This window comes from Eublepharis macularius, chromosome 4 (assembly GCF_028583425.1).
Source record: "Eublepharis macularius isolate TG4126 chromosome 4, MPM_Emac_v1.0, whole genome shotgun sequence".
Taxonomy (NCBI): Eukaryota; Metazoa; Chordata; class Lepidosauria; order Squamata; family Eublepharidae; genus Eublepharis; species Eublepharis macularius.
In genome coordinates, this window is record NC_072793.1 from 100539771 (window position 1) to 100562358 (window position 22588).

Consider the following 22588-nt stretch of genomic DNA (forward strand, 5'->3'; position numbering starts at 1 on the left):
TCCCCACTTTCCTAACTGCAACAGCATGCATGGTAGTATGTGTTTGTGCTGCTGCACAAAAAGTAAAGCAGCCTCCCATTATTTAAGAAACACACCTCTTCTGTCATCTTTTGCCTGTAAGAGGCCACTGTCCCATAATTTTATATTTGTGGATGAGAGACCCAACTATTTAGAATGATAGGTTTTCCATTTAAAGTAAATGGAATTAAATAAATTTTTCTGACAATCTTTTATCGATCTTCCACTTGCAATATTGAACATCAGAATACAAAACCATAGGAAAATTTCTGTTCTCTTGATTTCTTAATAAATGGCATCAGTTTAAAAAAATTCTGTACAAAATAATCATCATGCATAGAGATACTAACTTTGTCAGCACGTCTGCTGAAAATGGAGCAACACAGAGAAGGTTAGCATGTACCAAAATTAAGTACTTTGCTGTATGAGAACTTGATATTCTTTTGTCCAGCTGTCAGGATGTCTCCTGTCATACTCTGCAAGGCCTGTTTGATTCTGTATAACTCTGAAGTTAGAAGCTGTTCGCTGCCTGGAATGTGACAGCCTGCAGTTATCTCTTGCAGCCTGGAAAGTTTCAGGGTTCTGCTGTTCATCTTTAATACTTAGCTAACTGTTCTCTGAAGGGGGCGGGCTGGGCTTAGAATCGTATATGCATTATGTGTTTGTAGAGAAAGGCCATTCCTGACAAGGAATGTAATAGTGTATGAACTAGTAGCTTATCAATAAAATGCTTTAACTCATGCACTTCCTGGACTCATGTAGTGAAGTGTTTGAGAGTTACTTGGCAGCACCTTACACCAGCCCATAGTGAAAAGAGTCTTGTCAGTAGCTAGACCAGAAAAATCAATCTGTTTAGCCTGAGGCTTGGTATGGAATCCCACTGAATTCTTCACACATCTGTATTTGCTCTCGTTCCTACTTTCCCCAGATAGCCAAGTTTATGAAGATGGCAGAAATTGAAATTGCACCTTGAGAAGAACTTGTGCAGCAGGTGCAGCCTAGAGGCCCCAACATGCAGGCTTGTCTGCATGGACCTGTACAGTTGAAGGGGCTCAGAATACCTTCACTAGTCTTAGTGAGCTCAGTTTCTTTCATCCATTTGCAGTATAAAGCCAGCATAATGTTGCTATGGAGGCCCAGGCTGCCTCCGCACTCTGCCTCTCCTGCTTTCCTGCAGATGCTGTTGCCACTTCCGATTCCATTCTTTCGGCCTCCGCCTTTTCCTCTGCTGGAGAGCATTGCAAAACTCATCCAAATTGGTGCTGGGTGCACCCAAAGCCCTTGAGTAGCCTTTGTAATGAAGCTGCATCTCTGTCCAGGGGATGATGCTATGGTGGCTTGTTGCTTCTTCTGTACTTTTGCTAGTCCTGAAAGCTAATACTTCCATGGCCTGGTGCCCAATGACACGAAGGCTGTAGTGGGTGATGGTCTGGGAAAAGGAGTGCTCCATGCCTTGGCAGTGGTAGATCCCAGCATCTTCTTGTGTCAGCTGACTAATCAGCAGACCTTGCTCCAGGACTGAAAAGCGGCCAGCACTCCCAATCTGCAAGGAATACATCAATTGCTTATGTAATAATTTGCTTATTTGTTTTAAACCTTTACCTTCGTACCTTCAATTCAGCTCCTCCTTACTTTACTTTAAACTTATACCTCAGGAGGGATCTGGTCACAACCAACATCCTTTATTTCCACTCACACAGAGTGTCAGGTGTTCAAGAACACCTTCCTCTTTTTGTTTGTGTGACCTAAATATTGCTGTCATCCTGACTCCTTGAAAAGGAGATCTAAGGCTTTTCCTTTAGATCTCCTTGGCTTAACTGGGTAATATAGAAAGGCTTGTTACAGATGGCAGTTGGCAGAACGGTCAGCATGTGAGGGTGGTTGTGAGGTAGAAAAAGGGGTCTTTCTCTTAAAAGTAGAATTTATTTATTATTAGTGTGATGGTTGCAGAGTACTGATGAGTATATTGGTTTCAGAATAGTTCTTAAGCTTGGTGGTAATTGTATCTTCTTAAAGGTATATTCAGACTCAAGTCACACGGACTGATTTTCCACACAGATCTTCTGTAACAGAATGAACTTTCATCCAATGCACACAGACAGGCCATTCACACAGCTTGCCTGACCTAGACAGAATAATCTTTCTCCCAGATATAGACAAACTGTCCCAGGCACTCACACAATTGGCCTGGCTTAGACGGAATAAAACCCCTTTCCAGCTTCCACACAGATTGCCTCATTTAGTCAGAATAACCTTTCTCTGAGATATACAAAGGCTGACTGAAAACCTTTCTCTCAGCATGCTGACTAAAAACTGCAGTTCTCTCTGCCTACTAGGATACAACTACCATCCAATCAGAGCCGACTATATTCATCCAGACCCCCTCCTTCTTTCCTCAGAGGCCTGCATTTAAAACTACAGTAACAATGATTAAAAACTCCGTATTAGTAAGCAAAAATAAAATCCAAATTAAATACTCTTCATGCAAAACATTATATCTTATTTAGTCAGATGTAGCTAGAGAAAAGGTAAAGGGATTTCCCTTTCCTTAATACTTGCCTTCTTCTAATGTAGCTATTTTATCCCTCTGTTGCACAGGGAGAGAAATTTTTATGTATAAGTGGTTCTATGGTTCTAAAAAAGCCTTCCTTGAGCCCCCACCCCATTACCTCTTCCAAGATTGCTGTACTGCTGTGCTGTACAAGCCAGCGAATGGTTGTCTGAGGGGAAGGTGGAAGGCACTCAAGAAACGTTGAGTTGTTCTGCACCCCAAATATTACCTTTTCTTCAGTCCCTGAAATCCCTGTATGAAAGGAACAGAGACAAGGTGTTTGTTTGAAGCTGAAAGAAAGAACCAAAGTTTTTAATGCCTTTGAAATACACTCAGCTAGGAAAGCTATATCCACACACACCCCACCTCCCACACCGTGCTTTTTAAATTTTACAATGAGAAATCTAGTTCCTGATGTCACAACTAGTTTTGGCCCTTAGCCTCCAAACATAATAAGCACTGTCTTGTGGTATGCAGAAGAATCATAGTTTTTCAACTACCTACCTCACTGTAGGTATCAGGACTCAAAATTAACTTAATACCTGCTTGTAGGGAATATAAAACCTCCTTCAGTGCAAGGGGTTGGATTAAGTGATCTTTGAGATTGTCCCCAGTTTTGACTGCTGGATGTAGTTTTCTGTCCTTTGGTTGATGTAACTCATAGTTGTGCCCAGTGGATGTCCCATAACTCACCCTTTGCAGCATCTTGGCATTGTCTGATTGGGTTGGCTTTCAGCACATCTTGGCACTGGGCTTGCCTGTAAGGAAGACAATTCATAGGCTTAACCCAGTTCCTTCTGCAGGCAGAGTGCTTAGCTCAAGGAGGCTGGTGGGTCAAGAGACCATGATGTGAATGAACAGGAGATGCATGCCATATAAGGACAGTACATTTCAGCGTGTGGCAGGGAAATGGAATGAATGCCAGGGCCACCTCATGCTTCATTTCTAAACAGTCACCTCTGTTAACCTCTCCTCCTAGCAGTCTGGTAATAATTCAGCAAAGGAGAACAAGCATGGGTTTGCTGCATCACTGTCTCTCGAAGATCTAGCAGAAAGCTAATGGCCAGTGTTCTACACGCCCCTGCTCCAGCAGGGAAGGTGGCGGGAAAGGATCTGGGACAAGCTTGGGAGTGGACCTTTATAGAAAGAAGCAGCAAAGGAGCTGCTTCCTTGCTGAAGCTGAAAGTATAAAAGGATCAGGCTGTCCATTTTGACTATATTATTGTTGTTGTTTATTCTATTTGTAGTCCACTCTGCCCGCAAGCAGGCTCAGAGCGGATCACATCAGTTTAAAAATACAGATATAAACAATTAACAACTAACTAGTCATATTCTGGTCCCAACAGAAAGAAAGACTTTCAATTTAAGATACACACCCAATTCACAATCATGTATAGATGGGACAGGAGTCCAGTGGTACCTTAAAAGACTAACCACGTTTATTCCAGCATAAGCTTTCGTAAGTCAGAGCTCACATCATCAGAAGCATGAAGTGTATATCCACTAGGCAGATACATTTATACTTAAAACTACAATCAACAGAAAAGTAGTCCGAATTATTATTAAAAAAGTAAAGTGGGATTAATGTCAAATTTAAAATTTGTAATGTGTTTTATGTCTGTTTTATCAAATAGTTTCATATTGTTTTTTACATTCTTGTTACCCACCTTGGGGCCTAAGATGCTTGAGAGAAAGGCAGGTTTATAAATGTTTTAAATAAACCTAATCAAGGAAAGTATGTGGTGAGATGTGATAAGCATACCCACATACCTAATTAAGATAATACCTATTAGGAAAGTTCCCACTTGTGTTTTATTACTCTTTTGATTGCATCTTTGTAAACTGACCTTCCCCAGTAACAGCTACCCCCTTCCAACCTTCTGTGGTTCATAGCTTTAACTATAAATCTATCTGCCTAATGTGCACTTATGCATCTGATGAAGTGAGCACTGACTTACAAAACTTAAGCCAGTCTTTGTGGTGCCACTGGACTCCTGTTTAATTTTGTGGAAACAACTTAACATGACTACCTGTGTGGAGATATTGTCATATAATGTCAGTGTCCCCACACATAAATCAAGGATATTGAGAACAGCAAAGGCACTTTCTAATAGAATAGGTTACAGCCTCACCTTTTTTTGGTATGCAGAAAGGGCCTGCAGGACTTGCCATCCCAGGTGCAGTAGGGATCTCTACTAAGACAGCAGTCTGTGCAAGTTTTGCCATAGAGTTCACAGCGGTATAGAGAGAGCTGGACTAAGCCATTTGTGCTGCTCACAAACATCTCCTGCTGCTCAGAACCAAAATTAGTAAGAGATTTCAAGTTTTGTTTCCCTTTCTTTAAGAAGTCACCAAGAGTGCTAAAATTCTCCTAAGTTCAGAAACATATTTCACAATGGTAAAGAAAATGCTTATATGGTCATTTTTGTTTTTATTTCCCAAGTGTTAAGGTTGACCTCTTAGCATTCGGACCCCTTCTCCTGCAGAGGGGCAGTTTATAGATATGAAATCATAAAACCCTTCTTCATAAGTGCAAGACAAGACATCGACTGGCCTGAAATATGCCAGCCAGGTAATAGCCTGGGGAAATATTTTAAAGGAAGAGTCAGAGCAGCTGGCTGACTAAAGACCCCCTCCATGCACCGGAGAGATGTATAATTTAGGACAATGAAGTGTCCCAAGAAATTCCTGACTCATCTCATCCATGCCCTGCCTCACTTTCCCTGATTAAGCACTACTTAACACTATTCATCAAACTGGGTAGCGTTTCCCATCTGATACTCCAAGGGTCATCAAGCACCATTCACACCTATAGTCCATCTCAGGTAGACCCATTAACCCTCTCCCAACTCATTATTCACCTCCAGAGAACTCATTAAGTCATTGTTTTAGGGACAAAGATGTCAGCATGCCACAAGGAGCATTTTGCCCTATATTTGGACTCCCTAGTCTTGGATCTGTACACATGCCCCCCGCCCCGTAGTTTGGGCGGGCCATTTTGCTGCTGCCCACGTGGACCTCTATACTCAAGACTGGCAACTATCGCCTTCCCCAAAATTGCTTTCTCCCTTTTTCCTCACTGATTTCCTCTTAATTAGCCCCTTGTGTGTGCTGTGTGTGTTTATATGTTTGCCCTTTTAGTTCTCTTTTACTAAAAAAAACCCTTTCCAGTTGAACATATAGCTGGCTTTATTTCGAGAGTTTTCTAAGGGAATACCCGCCTCTCACTTGTCTCCTTTAAGCTAATTCCCCCAACTAATTAGGATATTGCCTATTTGGGTAACAGACATGCCCTGGTTATAGAAGGGACATATCTAGAAAAATACTATTGATAAATTTACAAATACGGACTTACCCTTTTTAGAGAGAACTGCATGTCTAGGATGGCCAAAGGCATCTGAAAAAAAGAAGGCAGAAACAATTTGAAGCAACACACATATTTTATATGAAATTGCAATCCTTATTCTAATTGACCACAAGGGCAGCTGAACATATAATCTGGGGCAGTTGATAAGGGAGCTTCATGCCTCAGAGTCAAAAGTGGTATGGAGTTTTATCAATCAAACAACAGTAAAAAAAATAGAGAGAAACTCTGCTTTGCAAGTCGGAGTTAGTTTTCTGCCTTTGAGACTCTTACTTGAAGCTATCATGAAGCTAGAATTAAAAGATCATTTGGGTTCCTCTGGTACTCATTTAATATTGTGGCTACATCTGCATTTCAGTTTTAAACCTAATTTTAAGTTTGACCTTTTTAAAGCTTAAACTTAATTTTAAATTTAGTTTCCAATATTTGCTGCCCCCACCACAGCTAACATTTTTCCCTCTGCTTAGCTATGTCTCCACTTTACCCCTTCTCAGTATAAAACAATATTAGATTTCTCCTTTTCTCCCTTAGATTTAGTCAATATTTAGTTCCTGATTACAGATTCATATGCTGCAGCAGACCAGAAATGCTTTAAGTTGTTTAAGTGGACTCTAAACATGCCAGGCCTTTGGCTTAGGCTTACATAATATAAGGGCATAGATCCAGAGGAGTTAGCCGTGTTAGTCTGTAGTAGCAAAATCAAAAAGAGTCCAGTAGCACCTTTAAGACTAACCGATTTTATTGTAGCATAAGCTTTCGAGAATCACGTTCTCTTCGTCAGATGCATGGAGGGCAGAAGGACCTTCTGCCCTCCATGCATCTGACGAAGAGAACGTGATTCTCGAAAGCTTATGCTACAATAAGATTGGTTAGTCTTAAAGGTGCTACTGGACTCTTTTTGATAATATAAGGGAGCCCTTTGTTTTCCTCCTTGCTTTGTCAGTGGGGCTGCAATGACATTTGGACTTCCTCACCCTCACAGAACTTTTAATGACTCTCTATCATCACCACCTACTGTATTCCCACCTAGCAAATACCAGCCCAAACCAATGATGCGGAGCAGGGATAGCGAAAAATGACACATCATGGGTCCTTTTTTCACAGGGGCTTTAAAGCATTTCAGTATCTGTTCTGCTTCCCATGTTTGCTGGAGTTTCACATTTCTAAGGTAGTCTACAATATCCCCAATTTCACCCCTGCAGACATACCATGATGTTATTTTGAAGCTGCTGCCAAGTCGCAGCTGGTGCAATTAATGTCTGTGTGAACTCTATACTTCTCTCTTCTCCCCCCTCCCTCCTTTTCTCCGGAAAATGATTGGTCAGTGTGGAAATAACCACACCCATCCTCCTCAGCTCCCTGACCACTGTTTCCACCATTTTTTTTTTGGCTTAATGAAGGACAGTAGCATTATGAACTGGCATTTCAAAATTATTGCGGTTCTTAAAAAGACCAAAGAAACAGATGGGATTCAAGCCCATTGTCAGTGCTTATGGTAGGGTTTAATGTGTTCAAAAGCAAATTCCCAGCAGAGCAACAATTCAATCATTCATCCTTTAAAAAAAAAATTATGAAGAAGCAATGCTGCAGCATTCCTACCATGGGGAAAAAAGCTGCCGTAGAGAATCCCTAATGTTCAGCCTTGAATTTGGTTCTGTAAGGAGCGCTTTGGAATCACTTGAATATTCAGAAGTCTTATTAATTTTTTTTGAACATTTTTTATTAGGTGAGCATAATTTACAAATAACATTTATCTATTAAAACCTTAATATCTATATTCCCCCACCCTTTCCCTTCCCCCTTTTTCTAAGACTTCCAACAGCTTTCCAACCCAATAATAAAATCTATTACTAAATCTGTTCTTTCTACATATCGTTATAACATCTTACTTTACTATACTAAATAGTATTCATCAATTTTAAATCTAATTCTTATCTTAAACTAACCATAATTAAAGCTTCCCTTTATCAGATAAAGATTCATATCTCCTAATTTCCAAATTTAATAATTTTCCAGTTGCCATAATTTTCCCTTTACGTCCCACTTCTTCTCTACATATTGTCTTAACCTGCCCCATTCGTTGAAAAATTCTTCTAAATTCTGATCTCTCAGCCTCCTTGTCATTTTATCCATTTCTGCCATGTGCAGCAGTTTTGTATCTACTACTTTGTAGTAGATGGTATTTCTTGCACCTTCCATTTCTGCACATATAGTATTCTTGCTGCTGTTGTCATGTAAAATAATAATGTTCTATATTGCATAGGAACATCTTCCATATTTAAGTTCAGTAGCAACAGTTCTGGGTTCTTTGTTATCGATAACTGCAAAATTTCATTTATCACTTCTAAGATATCTCCCCAGTACTGCTTAGCCACCTCACAAGTCCACCACATATGATACAGTGATCCTTCATGATTTTTACATTTCCAACATTTGTTTGACATCTTGGCATTTCCATACGCTATTTTTTTAGGCGTCAAATACCACCTATATATCATTTTATAGACATTCTCCTTAATGCTAGTGCAAGTTGAAATTTTTAATGTATTTTCCCACAAATACTCCCATGATTCCATTGTTATATCTCTCTGGCAGTTAATCGCCCACTTCACCATCTGGACTTTAACAGTTTCGTCTTCTGTATACCATTTCAAAAGTATTTTATAAATTTTTGATATCTTTTTCTTATTCTCTTGTAATATATTTTCCTCCAACTCCGAATCTTTCCATCTAATTCCCCCTTTGTACAGTCTGCATTATATAAATCTTTAATTTGCCTGTATTGAAACCATCCATAGTGTGAAGATAACTCTTCATCTTATTAATTTTTTTTAATGGACTGGGGTGGGGGGGTTGACATTTGGGAAGAGATGCTTGCTTAGAAGTGTAGAGTGGGGACGGATTAGGACAAGTGCAGGCATCACTTGGAAGAGTGGGTGGGAGGGTTTACATTAGGGTGGAGGCGCTGGAAACACTTGGAGAACTTGGTTGACATCTGGGAGAAGGTTCTTGGAAGAAAGGGAAACAGGATGGATTTGACAGCGACACTGGGAACAGTGGGGTGGGCGTTGGTGGCTGGTGGTTAACATAAGGGTGGGCATGGGAGGCATTGTCGGTCAGAAGATGTAATAATATTGAAACGTTACTACGCATACTCAAAAGTTTTTTTAAAAAAAAGATGACATGCACTGCAGAAGCCCGAAACCAAACCAAGGCTTCAAAGCGGGTCTGAAATGAAACATCAGATGCCAAATCGAAACTGCCGTGGACAGTGTGAAATGAACGGAAGCAATGCCGAAACCATTGCGATTGAGGTGAAACCTCATAAATTGTGGTTTAAACTTTAAGTGCAAAAAGGGCCCGTATCTCAAAATATGGAAACATAGTACCAGTTATGAAATGGAAAAGCTAGTTATATAGCTCCTGTTTTTAGGGTGGCTGGGTGCAATATCATATACTTTAGTTTGGGTCCAAATTAGGCTTCATGAGTGAATGCAGTATTTTTATTTATCTATATTTATTTATAATCCACCTTTCTCACTACAATTCAAGGCAGATTACACAGTGTAAGTAAATGCAATCAATCGGATGTGACATCTAACAAGCATCTAATAAAGACTGGGATTACAACAGTTTGAAACAATGCAAAAGCTATTAGACATGACATGGGAACCAGTTTGGTGTAGTGGTTAAGAGCATGTGACTCTAATCTGGAGATCCGGGTTTGATTCCCCACTCCTCCACCTGAAGCCAGCTGGGTGACCTTGGGTCAGTCACAGCTTCTAGGAGCTCTCTCATCCCCACCCACCTCACAGGGTGTTTGTTGTGGGGATAATAATAACATACTTTGTAAACCGCTCTGAGTGGGTGTTAAGTTGTTCTGAAGGGCGGTATGTAAATTGAATGTTATTGTTATTATTATTATTAAACAATGAAGAGAATGGTATTACTTAATTAGAAGACAATGCAATGGGAGCAGGATTATACATACAGCAAATAGATAATGCATATTATACATAGCCCATAGTCTCGTTCTTTGTAAACAACACCTTCCTGAACCATTCTGTTGTAATATAGCCCTATTACCTTTATAGAAATGACCTCCTGAACAATTTAGTTTTACAGAATTTGTGGAAAGACAGAAGTGTGAGAGTAGGATCACCAAACTCCAGGTTGCTCCTAAAGATATTCTGGAATTACAACTGACCTCCGGTCTACAGTGATCAGCTCCCTTGGAAATATGGCTGCTCTGAAGAGTGGACTCTATGGCGTTATACCCCATCAAGGTTCATCTCCTCCCCAGGTTCTACCATCAAATCTTCAGGAGTTTGCCAGTCTGGAGTTGGCAACCCTACATGAGAGTCTTTCTGACATCCACAGGCAGGCTGTTGCACAAGGCAGAGGCCATGTATTCGGGTAGTTGTTGGTCTTGGTGATTTTTTTTAGGGTGGCACCCCCAGAAGACCCTGTTCAGATGACGTAAGCTGTTATGGCAGAGCATAAGAGGAGAGGTGGTTTTACAGATATGAGGCACCAAAGCCATGAAAAGCCTGGTATGTGATAGTCAGTACCTTGAATTGACCTTGATAACTGATGGGCACCCAATGGAGTGACTGCAGAATGGGTGTAATATATGCATACTCTGTGCAGCTCTCATCAGTAACCAAGCTGTGGCATTCTGTACAAACTGGAGTTTCCAAGCTGACTTCGAGGTCAAACCCATGTAGAGTGCATTACAGTAGTCCAGTCTTCCTATTACTGTTATATGGCACAGATCCAGGTTGCCAGATTGGTCGAGTCAAGGTAGGGGGCTGAACTAAATTGGAAGAATGAATTTTTTCAGCTGTATTAACTTGCTTCTCTAGCAGTGATCCTGGATCCAGTATAACCCCCCTAGGCTCTTAAATGAGTCAGCAAGGGTGAACCTCATTGAAGGTGGGAAGCACAATGTCTTTCAGGACCTCAGCTTTCTCAAACAGCATTACCTCTGTCTTGCCAGGATTCAGTTTCAACTGGTTTTCTTTTATCCATTTAACCAAAGAAGTCTGGCAGTGGCTCAGGATCCCTACTGCAGCACCAGGAGACTTGGATAAGGAGATACAGAGCTGGATGTTGTCAGCATATTGATAACAACCAGCTCCCAAATCTCAAATGATTTGTCTTAAGGGCTTTACATAGAGATTGAATAGCATGGGGGATAGGACTACGCCTTGTGGAACCAGATTGTAATGTTTATTGCCCTACTGCAAAATTCCACCTGGGGAAGGAACTGCCACACTGATGGAACAGCATCCTGACAACAAGATCGTAACACATGAGCCAAAAGAGACAAGGCAGCTGTTTTGAATAGGCATGATTTGTCAATGAGGCTTCCTTGATGGATCCATAGCCACAAAGAGATGGAGAAGACATGTAAGGTACCTTTGAAATACTGATCTCTTCCAAGCTAATCTCCTGAGGATCTTGGCCTCTCATGCTGGCAATGCCCACCTTCAGCACTTTGCCTTCATCTGTGGGGAGTAAAAGGTAAGGAGGACATGTCAGGAGAAAGAGACTGTGTCACTTCCAGCTGCACCTTCAAGGTGGGTGAAAGCCACCTATCTCAACAAATTCAGTAAACCACCTCTAAAAGATGCCATTGTCAGACATTGTTCCATATATAAAATGGTTGCCAAAATATGCCGGTCTCCTATGGATCTGTCTTGCTGAGGTTAAAAAATGTTTTTGAGCATGACAGTCCATGTTCTAGCTCATACTTGGTGAGTCTTTATTATACTTTTTACAGGATACAAAACTACTGCTTTGAAACCCAGCAATAGCGGTAGCCCCACATTCTATAATGCCATTGCTTGATCTGAGGACTAGATGAGACAACACTCATTCTGGATTGATAGATGCTAATGGCCTGCTAGAGTTTACTGTTTTCAGGTGCTGCTCCTAAAGATGCTTCCAAACAGAGTGGTTGGCAAGAGTCAGATAAACTGAATAAACCAGAAGGAAACAATGTTGATTCATATTCTGTTTGCTGCTAGGCCAAGGGTCTGCTATGCCAAAAAAAAAATCAAAAACAGCCTAGATGATTCTTAGGCCTTGGAGCCAGTTGTCAGAATAAAAGAGAGGAACAGAGTATGTAAAATTCAGAAGTTTGGGCTTGTTTCCAGAATTTTATGAATACAAGGCATTGGCAGCAGAATTATTTTCATTTAGTTCACATGCAAGGATTGTTTATTCCCTAAATAAGCACTAAGGGGCCAGGTTGTTGAGTTCAATTCCATCTTGCTGTTTCACAGGCTGCTGCAGATAATATTTGTCCACATGATCTGCAGCTGCCCACCTTGGGTTCTGTTAAGCTGAAGCAGAGAGTGTGGGTGAAGTAGCAATTGCAGTTTAGGGAACTGCCCTGATAGCGTTTCCGTTGCACTAGAACACAATCACAGGCCAAGCCCATCATATCTACCAACACAAGCCACAGGAGAAGAAAGCTTTTGCTGTTATCTCCACACCTTCTGCCAAGCCCCCCACCACCACAGCACCTGGCCCCAGGTCTGCCTCCTGGCCCCACCTACACAGTTAATTTCTATCAACCTTATATAGGTTTGCAATTAAAATGTCTCCTATGTCTAAAGCAGCTATTTCAGTTCTGGGTATTTACAAGATGAACAAGAAATTCTCAAAAATCAATATACTCTAACAATTCATGAGTCCAGCTTTGCTGAATAAATAATTTTTTCCTACATGGAACAGCCTTACATAGAAGTTATTCCATAATCATACTTCTGTTGTTCCTTTCCACACATTTTCCAGCTGTGATATCTCTTTCCTGAGAGGGGATGGTTGGAAGAACTGCATGCTGAGATCAAGATGTGGACTCATCAAGGATATTTGTGCAGCACTTATTATATTTATATATTTCATCTTTGTCCTTAAGAATTGCTAACATTGTTTTGATAGCTGCAAAGCACCAAGCTGGTATTTCCAGTGAGCCTTATCCAAATGGAAACCTATATATAAACTTCAGTTATAAAGTGACCTTTCAGACCATTAGTTCTTTCAATTCTACTTGTGTTAATAATGCAAACAGTCAGCTGGCATTGTAAGCAAAAACATGGAAGCATACAAATATTGCATGCTGCTGGGCTAGAACTCAAGGCCAAACCAGACACAATAGAGTCACAACAGTCCTTCAGAACAGAGTTGCAACTTCTACATGGAAAATTTTGAAAAAAACAGCTCTAGAATCAGCACCCCACAAACCTACAGTCTGGTTCCGGTTCGTGGATGATACCTTTATCATTTGGAGCCATGGTGAAGAAGAATTGATGGAGTTTTTAAACCACCTCAACAATATCCACCTGAACATACAATTCACCATGGAGAAAGAAACCGAGGGTAAACTTCCATTTCTAGATACCTTGGTCATCCGCAAAGCAAACTTTCAGTTAGGTCACAAGGTCTACAGGAAACCAACTCACACGGATCGGTACTTACACAAAAACTCCAATCACCACCCTCGACAGAAAAGAGGCATAATAAAAACATTAGTAGACCGTGCAAGACAGATATGTGAACCGCACTTTTTCAACAAGGAAATTAATAATCTAAACCACGCACTTCAAGCAAATGGCTATTCCAGAAATGAAATCAGAAGAGCGAGTAAACCAAGGATAAATCAAACAACTAAGGAAAAAGTCTCCCACAGGAAAAGTGTTTTTGCCATGTATCTTTTTTTTTAAAATTTTATTGGTGAGTACATACAATGTTATTCAATACACAAATTCCCCATCTTATCTAAATTATATCAGCCCCCACCCTTTCCCCCCCTCCTTACTGACTTCCAACAGCTTTCCAACCCCAAACCCCTCTTATTACTCAAATTACTCTTAACTATAATTTTTCTAAATCCTGTATGTTATATCACTTATTCTAAGCATGTTCAAATTCTTCTATATCTCCAATTTTCTAATATATCAATCTACATTTCACTGTTTAAACTATCTATTTTTAATACAATCTCCTTATTACTAATATTAGCTTAGATTAATTAATAGCTAAGTTTCCCCATTAATCGTAAAGTTACTTCTCTCTCCCCTTTATAAAGTCACATATTAATAATTCTCAAACTGCCACAATCCTCCTTTCACATCCCATTTTTTTCTAGATATTGTTTCAATTTCTCCCAGTCTGCAATATATTCTCCTGGATCCAGATCTTTAAGTTTTCTTGTCATTTTGTCCATCTCAGCCATGTACAGCAATTTGTAAATCCAATCTTCTATAGTTGGTATTTCTTGCACTTTCCATTTCTGCGCATACAAGTCTTGCTGCTGTAGTCATGTAAAATAGCAATGTTCTGTACTGCCTTGGAACTTCTTCCATTCCCAAGTGCAGTAGCAACAACTCTGGGTTCTTATTTATTTGGGTTTGCAAAACCTCATTAATTATTTCTATTATATCTCCCCAGTATTGCTTAGCTACCTCACAAGTCCACCACATATGATAAAATGATCCTTCATGCTTTTTACATTTCCAGCATTTGTCTGACATATTTGCATTTCCATGCACAATCTTCTTAGGCGTTAAATACCACCTATACATCATTTTGTATACATTCTCTTTAATGTTGGTACAAGTTGAAATCTTCAAAGTATTTTTCCACAAGTATTCCCATGATTCCATTGTTATTTCTTTATGAAGGTTTATTGCCCATTTCACCATCTGGACTTTGACTGTCTCGTCTTCCGTATACCATTTTAAAAGTATTTTGTATATTTTCGAAATATCTTTTTTGCCTTCTAGTAGAATCACTTCTAACTCCGAGTTTTTTAGTCTTATTCCTCCCTTTAGACAGTCCGAGTTGTAAAGATCCCTAATTTGCCTATATTGAAACCATCCATAGTGAGGAGATAACTCTTCTTGTGTCTTTATTTTTGGTATTCTATGTTCTATTGACATTATCTCTTTATAAGTTAAACATTGTTGTTCATTATAAACAGTTCTCGGATCTATTACTTCATATGGTACCACCCATGAAGGGATACCACTTTCCATGTAATTCTTATATTTCTTCCAGATTGTGAAAAGGCTTCTTCTGATATAGTGATGCAAAAACATAGAGTCCGCTTTAACTTTATCATACCACAAATAGGCATGCCATCCAAACAACTTTTTGTGTCCCTCCAAAGTCAGCAGTTTACGGTCTTTTAACGTTATCCAATCTTTTAACCATGTCAGACAAATTGCTTCGTAATATAATTTTATGTTTGGCAGTTGCAGCCCCCCTCTTTCTTTCGAATCTTGTAATACTTTCATTTTCACGCGGGGTTTCCTGCCTGCCCACACAAAGTCTGAAATTTTTCTTTGCCATTTGTCAAATTGTTTGAAGTCTCAGATAATTGGAATAGTTTGCAGCAAAAACATCACACGTGGTAGCACATTCATCTTCACTGCTGCTATTCTTCCCAACCATGACAAATTTAATTTATTCCATTTTATCAAATCTCTTTCTATTTGTTGCCACAGTTTCTCATAATTATTTTAAAATAAATCTATATTTTTTGCAGTCAACTCAATTCCTAAATATTTCACTTTATTAGCTACCTCACAGTCCGTTATATCCATTAGTTCTTGCTGTTTTTGCTTCATCATGTTCTTACACAATATCTTCGACTTCATTTTGTTCACATAAAATCCCGCCAAATCACCAAATTCCTTTATTTTATCCATTATTTTTGGCATATTGTCTATTGGATCTTCCACTATCAACATTACATCATCCGCAAATGCCCTGACTTTGTAGGAAAATTCCTTTATTTTTATGCCACGGATTGTATCGTCCTCTCGAATTTGAATCAACAAAATTTCCAAAATCAAAATGAACAACAATGGAGATAATGGGCAACCTTGTCTTGTACCTTTACCTATTTTCAATTTTTTAGTCAAATCATCATTAACTACAATCGCTGCACACTGGTCTTTGTAAATTCCTTTAACTGCTTGTGTGGACTTTTATGTCAGGTCCAGAATGCTTTCTTGTATGCCTTTGCTTAACTGACTCCATTTTAATCCTTTCAGTGTTTAAGTGCTCTCTTCACAGGTGCCAAGGTTCCCAGGCAGCTATCTCACAGAAGAGGATTGTTTTGGCTACCGATGTTCCACCAAGAACCGGCCTTGGGAAACTTTCGCTCTCCTGACTTCAAAGGGGTTGTTTTGAGAACTATGGGGGGAGGTTGGGCCTGCTGTGATCTGTTACTTTGTACCTCATGCTTTGCCTGTCATTGGTAACAATGCATATATACCATCCTGAATATTGCATTCAGGCTTGTGGACTATAATGAACTATTTCTTCAGTAAAAGCCTTTTGGAAACAATGGACTGTTGTCTGATTGCAGGAGGTAGTCTGGAGTAAGGACATTATCTAGCCACAGTTCTGACACTTTTCTCCCATTTGCAGCTTTTCCATAGTGGCAAACATAAAATCCCAGTTCAAATTGTCAAATGCTTTTTCCGCGTCTACAAAAAAGAAACCAACTTCCCTATCACAGTGCGTATCGTAATATTCAATAGCGTTTATTACTGTCCTTAAATTGTCCTTAATTTGTCTATTGGGTAGGAATCCAGCTTGTTCTTCTGATTGCAGGAGGTAGTCTGGAGTAAGGACATTATCTAGCCACAGTTCTGACATTTTGTTACCAATCACCTTTTCCAATGCCTAAGCCGGATCAGACGGACTCCAAAGCGGTCCCAGTCAGGGATCCTTTGTTTGACCCGTATGCCTCTCCCGGCTCTCAAGGCTTGGAATCCCAAGAACCTGTACCGCGAGGAGACAGCTCCTCGGTTACAACAATTTATACCCTCGCTCCCAGCAGTGCTGATACTCGGCCTAGAGCCACAGCCGCACCACTTTTCTCCTTGCCCACCCCAACGCACTGGGGCGCGAGACCAAGAGAGATGAGGGACCGGAGGGCCAGCGCGATGTTCATGCAATTGCAGTTGGATAGTCGGCGCAGTTTGGAATCCATACCCGAGCAAGCCAGTGGCCGACCGTGGCTGTTCTGGAACAGGATGACCGAGCAAACGGAATGGGAAACGTCCCGCCGTGGCGCCCTGAGTTGGGATTATGCGGAAGTCACCCCGTGGTCGGGGCAACAAGATGTAAGTGAGCACCAATGGGTGCAGCTCCAGAGCCGAACGATTGCCATTGACTCAGGAATATCAGCAATCACTGGTCTGACAAAAGGAGTTTTAGCCGCGAGATCTCAAGAGGAACAAGGAGTAGAAGCACCCTTGCCGTGGCAACAGACGCAAACCATGGGACCGCAGACCGAAACTATGCAGACCTCACAGACTGCCGGAGCTATGGGGTACACGGAACAGGAGGAGGAAACCACGGATAGAGTGCAACTGTTGGAGAACAGACTCGTAAACATGGAAGAAAGTTTGGCAAACGCCGTCCACCTGCTTTCAGTCCTAGTGGTGGGGGACGGGGGTCATGATCCGCCAGCTGGTCTACCAGACATCAGCCAAAGTTTGTCTAACCTGCAAAATCTTCTGCCCCGTCCGGGGGGTCCTATCCAACCGTGGCCGCAACAGCCACCAGAAACGGGAGACGAGGATTCTGTCACCGGGGAAGGACCCTGCCCAGAAGACCCATGTCCAGATGAACCCCGTCCCGAACAACCGATTACACCAGATGATGACGGCGCCGATGGGGGAGGTGGAGAACCGTGTCCGGAAGACCCTCGTCCCGATCACCCAATCACTCCCGCTGGTAATGGGACAGGAGGAGGAGGAGGAGAACCAGGACAACCGCTGGAGCCGGCTTCCCCGATAGTCCCTCCACCCACGACACAAGTGAACCAGCCCCCGAGCCTACCGGGAGGAACTACACCACGAGTCATCCCAGGAGCGGGCAGGCCTCTGCAACCGCCGGGGCCGCGAGGGGATACGGTTCCTCTCCAACCCATCTCTCCTCACCCGTCTCCGTTGCGGCCGGCTCCCACTCCCCTTCAACCAGGGCCTAGAGGCCCACCGTGGGGGCGGCCGGCACCGGTAAAACCGGCACCGAGAGGACCTCCCCAGCCGATTCCGGGAGCGCCCCCACCGCGCCAACCTCAACCCTACCCTCAGCAACCTCCGCCACAGCTACCGCCAACTCCGCAACAGCCTCCTTTACAACTCGCCCCGCTCGATGTCTACCCAATGCCAGCACCAGCTCCCAGGCAAGATCTTCCCATGGGGTGGGTCAAGCTGGATGCTACGTTTGATGGAGACCCTTCCAAATTGGGATTCTTCCTGGTGCAAGTAGTACAATTTTTCAATCGATGGGGGCATCTTTTCGGGAGTGAAGCCAGTCAAATCGAGCATCTGGGATCACGTCTCCAAGGTAAAGCAGCTGACTGGTATGTAGGACTCTATAACGTGGGGGCCCCTGAGTTAGATACACTCCAAGGGCTAGTGGATGCAATTCGAGCCCAATATGAAGACCCCCTAGAAGAAACTAGAGCCCGAACTGAATTGCAGGCTATTAGGCAAGGCAGCATGTCGGCTAGAGACTATGCCACAAAATTCCGACAACTCGCTGCCAAATGCCCAAGGTGCGAAGAATCCACCAAAATTATTTTATTCAAACAGGGCTTAAATCCTAAATTGTTGGACAGAGCTCTCATGCAGGATAACCCTCCTACGCTGTTAGGGTGGATACAATTAACCTGCGAAGTAGAAAACCGCCTGCTAGAAGTTCGTTTGGTGGAACAACACCAACAACCTCCGGGCCAAAGACGAACCCTCCACTCTTGTCCAAGGGAGCCGGGGGGCTGGATATGCTACTCGTGGAGCAAGAGATGCTAGATGGCAACAAGGGCTGTGTTTGCAGTGTGGCCAAGGTGGTCATTATGCGGCACAATGCCCATACCGGCCTGTGCAAAGACCTCTGCTCCAACTAAGACGCCCAGCCCCCGCAGCCTACCAGGCGCCACCGCGCCCTACTCCAGCTCCAAGAACCGCGAGAGGTAGGGGAGCGCCGAGGAGAAACCCCCCCGAAAGAGGACTAGAATTGGAAGAAGTTATGGAATACGATCCAACAGCCCTAACGGGGGGGGGGGGAGAATCCAGAGAGCCCCTCCTCGGGAAATGAAATGGATCTGTCGTAAAAGGACCCAAACGGCAGATCAAACCTCAGTCAGTTCCGGTTCCCAACCGACCCCATGGGTCCATACTCTTCATACCAGTAACTTTGGTGAATCCTGACAAGAAAATGCACATCCGCATACAAGCCCTCATTGACTCCGGTTGCTCCAGAGACATTATCGCACCAGCTCTAGTAAACGGACTAGTACTTCCTGTGAAAGATTTGGAAATCCCTGTCATTTTCGAGCAAATGGATGGCACTAACATGAATCCAGTTACTACCGAAACCACTCCAGTCATAACAGGCATGGGACAACATTGGGAAGTAAGATCATTCGTCATTAGTGCCACGGCGAAATACCCCTTGATCCTGGGAAGCCGATGGTTATGCGATCATAACCCCTATATCAACTAGGCAGAGGGAAGCATCACGTTCACCCATGAATCGTGCAAAAATCATCGTTGGAATCAAAACTGGGGTAATAACCCTACTATAACTGAACCTGCTCTCCTCACCCAGGAAGAAATCAACCAAATACCCAAGCAATACAGAGCGTACACCCAAGCCTTCACAGAGGAAGAAGCTAATACTTTACCTCCTCACAGGAGGACGGACTGTGCCGTGGAAATTTTGCCGGGCGCCTCGCTACCCAAGGGCCGACTATATCCCATGAGTCCTAACGAAAGAGAAGAGCTCCGCAAGTTCATAGACCTCAATCTTCAAAGAGGATTCATTCGCCCTGCTAACAGCCCCCATGCCGCGCCAGTGCTTTTCGTCAAAAAGAAGGACGGGGGCCTAAGACTGTGCACGGACTTTCGGGGACTTAACGCGGTCTCCTCCAGCAACGCCTACCCCATCCCGCTCATCAGAGATCTACTCAACGTCGTGGCTCAAGGTAAGGTCTTTACGAAATTAGATTTAAAAGACGCTTTCTTCCATGTCCGTATCCGAGAGGGGGATGAATGGAAAACCGCTTTTAACACGCCCCTCAGCCAATATGAATATTTGGTTATGCCATTTGGCCTGGCTGGGGCCCCCTCGGTTTTCATGTCCATGATCAATGAAGTACTGCATGAATTCCTATACAAAGGCGTTGTGGTGTACCTAGATGATGTGTTAATCTATTCGGAGACTGAAGAGGAACACGTGGACCTTGTAAAAAGAGTCTTAACCACTCTCATGAATAACAAACTGCCCATTAAGCTCTCTAAATGTGAGTTCCACAAAACAGAACTCACTTACTTAGGCTACTGCATTTCCCAAGAGGGCTTGAAAATGGATCCGGGCAAAATACAAGCAGTATTAAATTGGCAAACCCCCACGACCCGCAAAGAATTACAATCCTTCTTGGGCTTTGCCAACTTCTATAGAGAGTTCATTGCGAATTTCGCTCAAATCACACTCCCCCTAACCGAACTGTTAAAAACCAAAGACAAGGGGGACCAAGCCAGAAAACCAAGTGCAAGATTGTCTTGGACACCAGAATGCCAAACAGCGTTCAATCACCTTAAAACGCAGTTTGTCTCAGAGCCCGTTCTACAACACCCTGATGAAAACCGCCCCTTCATAGTGCAGGTCGACGCCAGCGACACTGCAATTGGGGGCGTGCTGCTCCAGCGAGGGGCGGATGGGAAACTCAAACCCTGCGCCTTCTTTTCCAGAAAGTTTTCAGAGGCGGAAAGGAATTGGAATGTTTGGGAAAAGGAGGCCTTTGCTGTAAAAGCAGCTCTCACTACCTGGAGACATTGGTTAGAAGGAGCCCGTCATCCGTTCGAAGTCTGGACGGACCATAAAAATTTAGAGGCCCTACGCAGCCCTCGCAGGCTAAACGCCAAGCAACTGAGATGGGCGGAATACTTCTCCAAGTTCGACTTCACCTTAAACTTTCTCCCGGGCAAAATCAACTTTTTGGCCGACGCTCTATCACGCATGCCCCAACACAAAAGCAAAAGGGAGGAGACAATTGACACAGTCTTTTCGCCTACGCAATTAGGGGGCGTAGTGACCACACGCAGCCGCACAACCCTATCCCCTCAACCCGATCTGGGGTGGAGACAAAAACTGAAAGCTGAAGTGGAAAAAGAGGGGGGGGGGACGTGCCCAAAGACAAACTGCAACAATCCGATCAAGGGGAATGGCTTTGGGGAGATCGCTTCTATGTACCCAAAAGTTTAAGAAAAGAAGTTTTACAACGCTGTCACGATGCTCCCACGGCGGGGCACTATGGGTACTTAAAAACGCTTCACTTAGTGCAACGCCAATTTTGGTGGCCAGGCATGCGCAAAGACATCTCCCAATATGTAGCGTCTTGCCCCATTTGTCTCAGCGCCAAATCCCGAAAGGGCAAACCTCCAGGACTATTACAGCCTTTAGAAACGCCAAATCGACCGTGGGAAATAATCTCTATGGACTTTATCACTGACTTACCCCCCTCAAAGGGGCACAACTGTATTTTAGTCGTGGTGGATTTGTTCTCCAAGCAAGCTCATTTTATATCTTGCACCACAATTCCTTCTGCTAGAAAACTAGCCGACATTTTTATAAAAAACATTGTAAAAATACATTCTTTTCCATCAAAGGTGATCTCGGATCGCGGCGGACAATTCGTTGCCAACTTCTGGCGGGAGCTTTTACAACTGCTGGGCATTGAGCAAGGTTTAAGTTCAAGCCATCACCCGGAAACAGACAGACAGTCGGAAAAAACTAATCAAATATTAGAACAATTTCTGCGCTGTTACATTAATTTCCAGCAGGAGAATTGGTTTGACTTGCTCCCCTTGGCAGAGTTCTCGTATAATAACAGTGTACATGCTTCCACGGGAGAAACTCCCTTCAAAGTCGTCTATGGCTTTCACTTCAAACCATTCCCGTTTGAAGCGCTCCCCCCTTCTACTACAGTTTCCAAAGACGTCACCGAATGGTGGGGGGAAGCAGCTCAACAATGGACTCAAATCAGAAAACACCTCATCAAAGCCAAACAGGATTACAAAAAGTACGCCGACCGCCACCGTGCGGCGGAATGGGAATTACAATCCGGTGATCTTGTTTATCTTTCTACAAAGAATCTGAAAGTAACCCAAACCAGCCGCAAACTAGTGTTAAAGTTCCTAGGACCTTTTCCTGTTCGCAAAGTAATCAACAAAGTGACTGTTGCCTTGGATTTACCATAGAATTTACGCCACGTGCATGATACCTTCCATGTTAGTTTATTGAAAAAAGCCCCCTCTGCCGACCAGTGGCACTCCCGTGCCCCTCCAATCCCTACTTTGATTGATGATCAAACCCACTATGAAGTTCAACAAATATTGGACTCTAAAATAAAAAGAAATCAGTTATTTTACCTCATCAGATGGAAGGACTTTGACTCTGGGTTTGATGAGTGGGTGAATTCTGTACATGTTCATGCTCCTAGGTTAGTTAAAGCATTCCACTCTCGTTACCCACATAAACCTGGGGGGGGAGCATCTTAGAGGGGGCAGAATGTCAGGTCCAGAATGCTTTCTTGTATGCCTTTGCTTAACTGACTCCAT

The 22588-nt window shown here is 42.8% G+C and overlaps 1 protein-coding gene across 1 annotated transcript in view; it reads right to left on the reverse strand.

The window, feature by feature from the left end:
- Window positions 1–459: 459 nt before the first annotated feature.
- The window catches only part of LOC129329276 (semaphorin-3D-like), a 91432-nt gene continuing 69303 nt past the window's right edge, over window positions 460–22588 (reverse strand). Inside the window, exons 13-18 of the mRNA XM_054978767.1 lie at window positions 11355–11443; window positions 5925–5966; window positions 4702–4859; window positions 3263–3327; window positions 2688–2821; window positions 460–1561 (exon numbers count right to left, since the gene is read on the reverse strand). Coding sequence (XP_054834742.1) covers window positions 1145–1561; window positions 2688–2821; window positions 3263–3327; window positions 4702–4859; window positions 5925–5966; window positions 11355–11443 — 905 coding nt within the window. The 3' untranslated portion in view covers window positions 460–1144. The remainder of the gene's footprint in view (window positions 1562–2687; window positions 2822–3262; window positions 3328–4701; window positions 4860–5924; window positions 5967–11354; window positions 11444–22588) is intronic.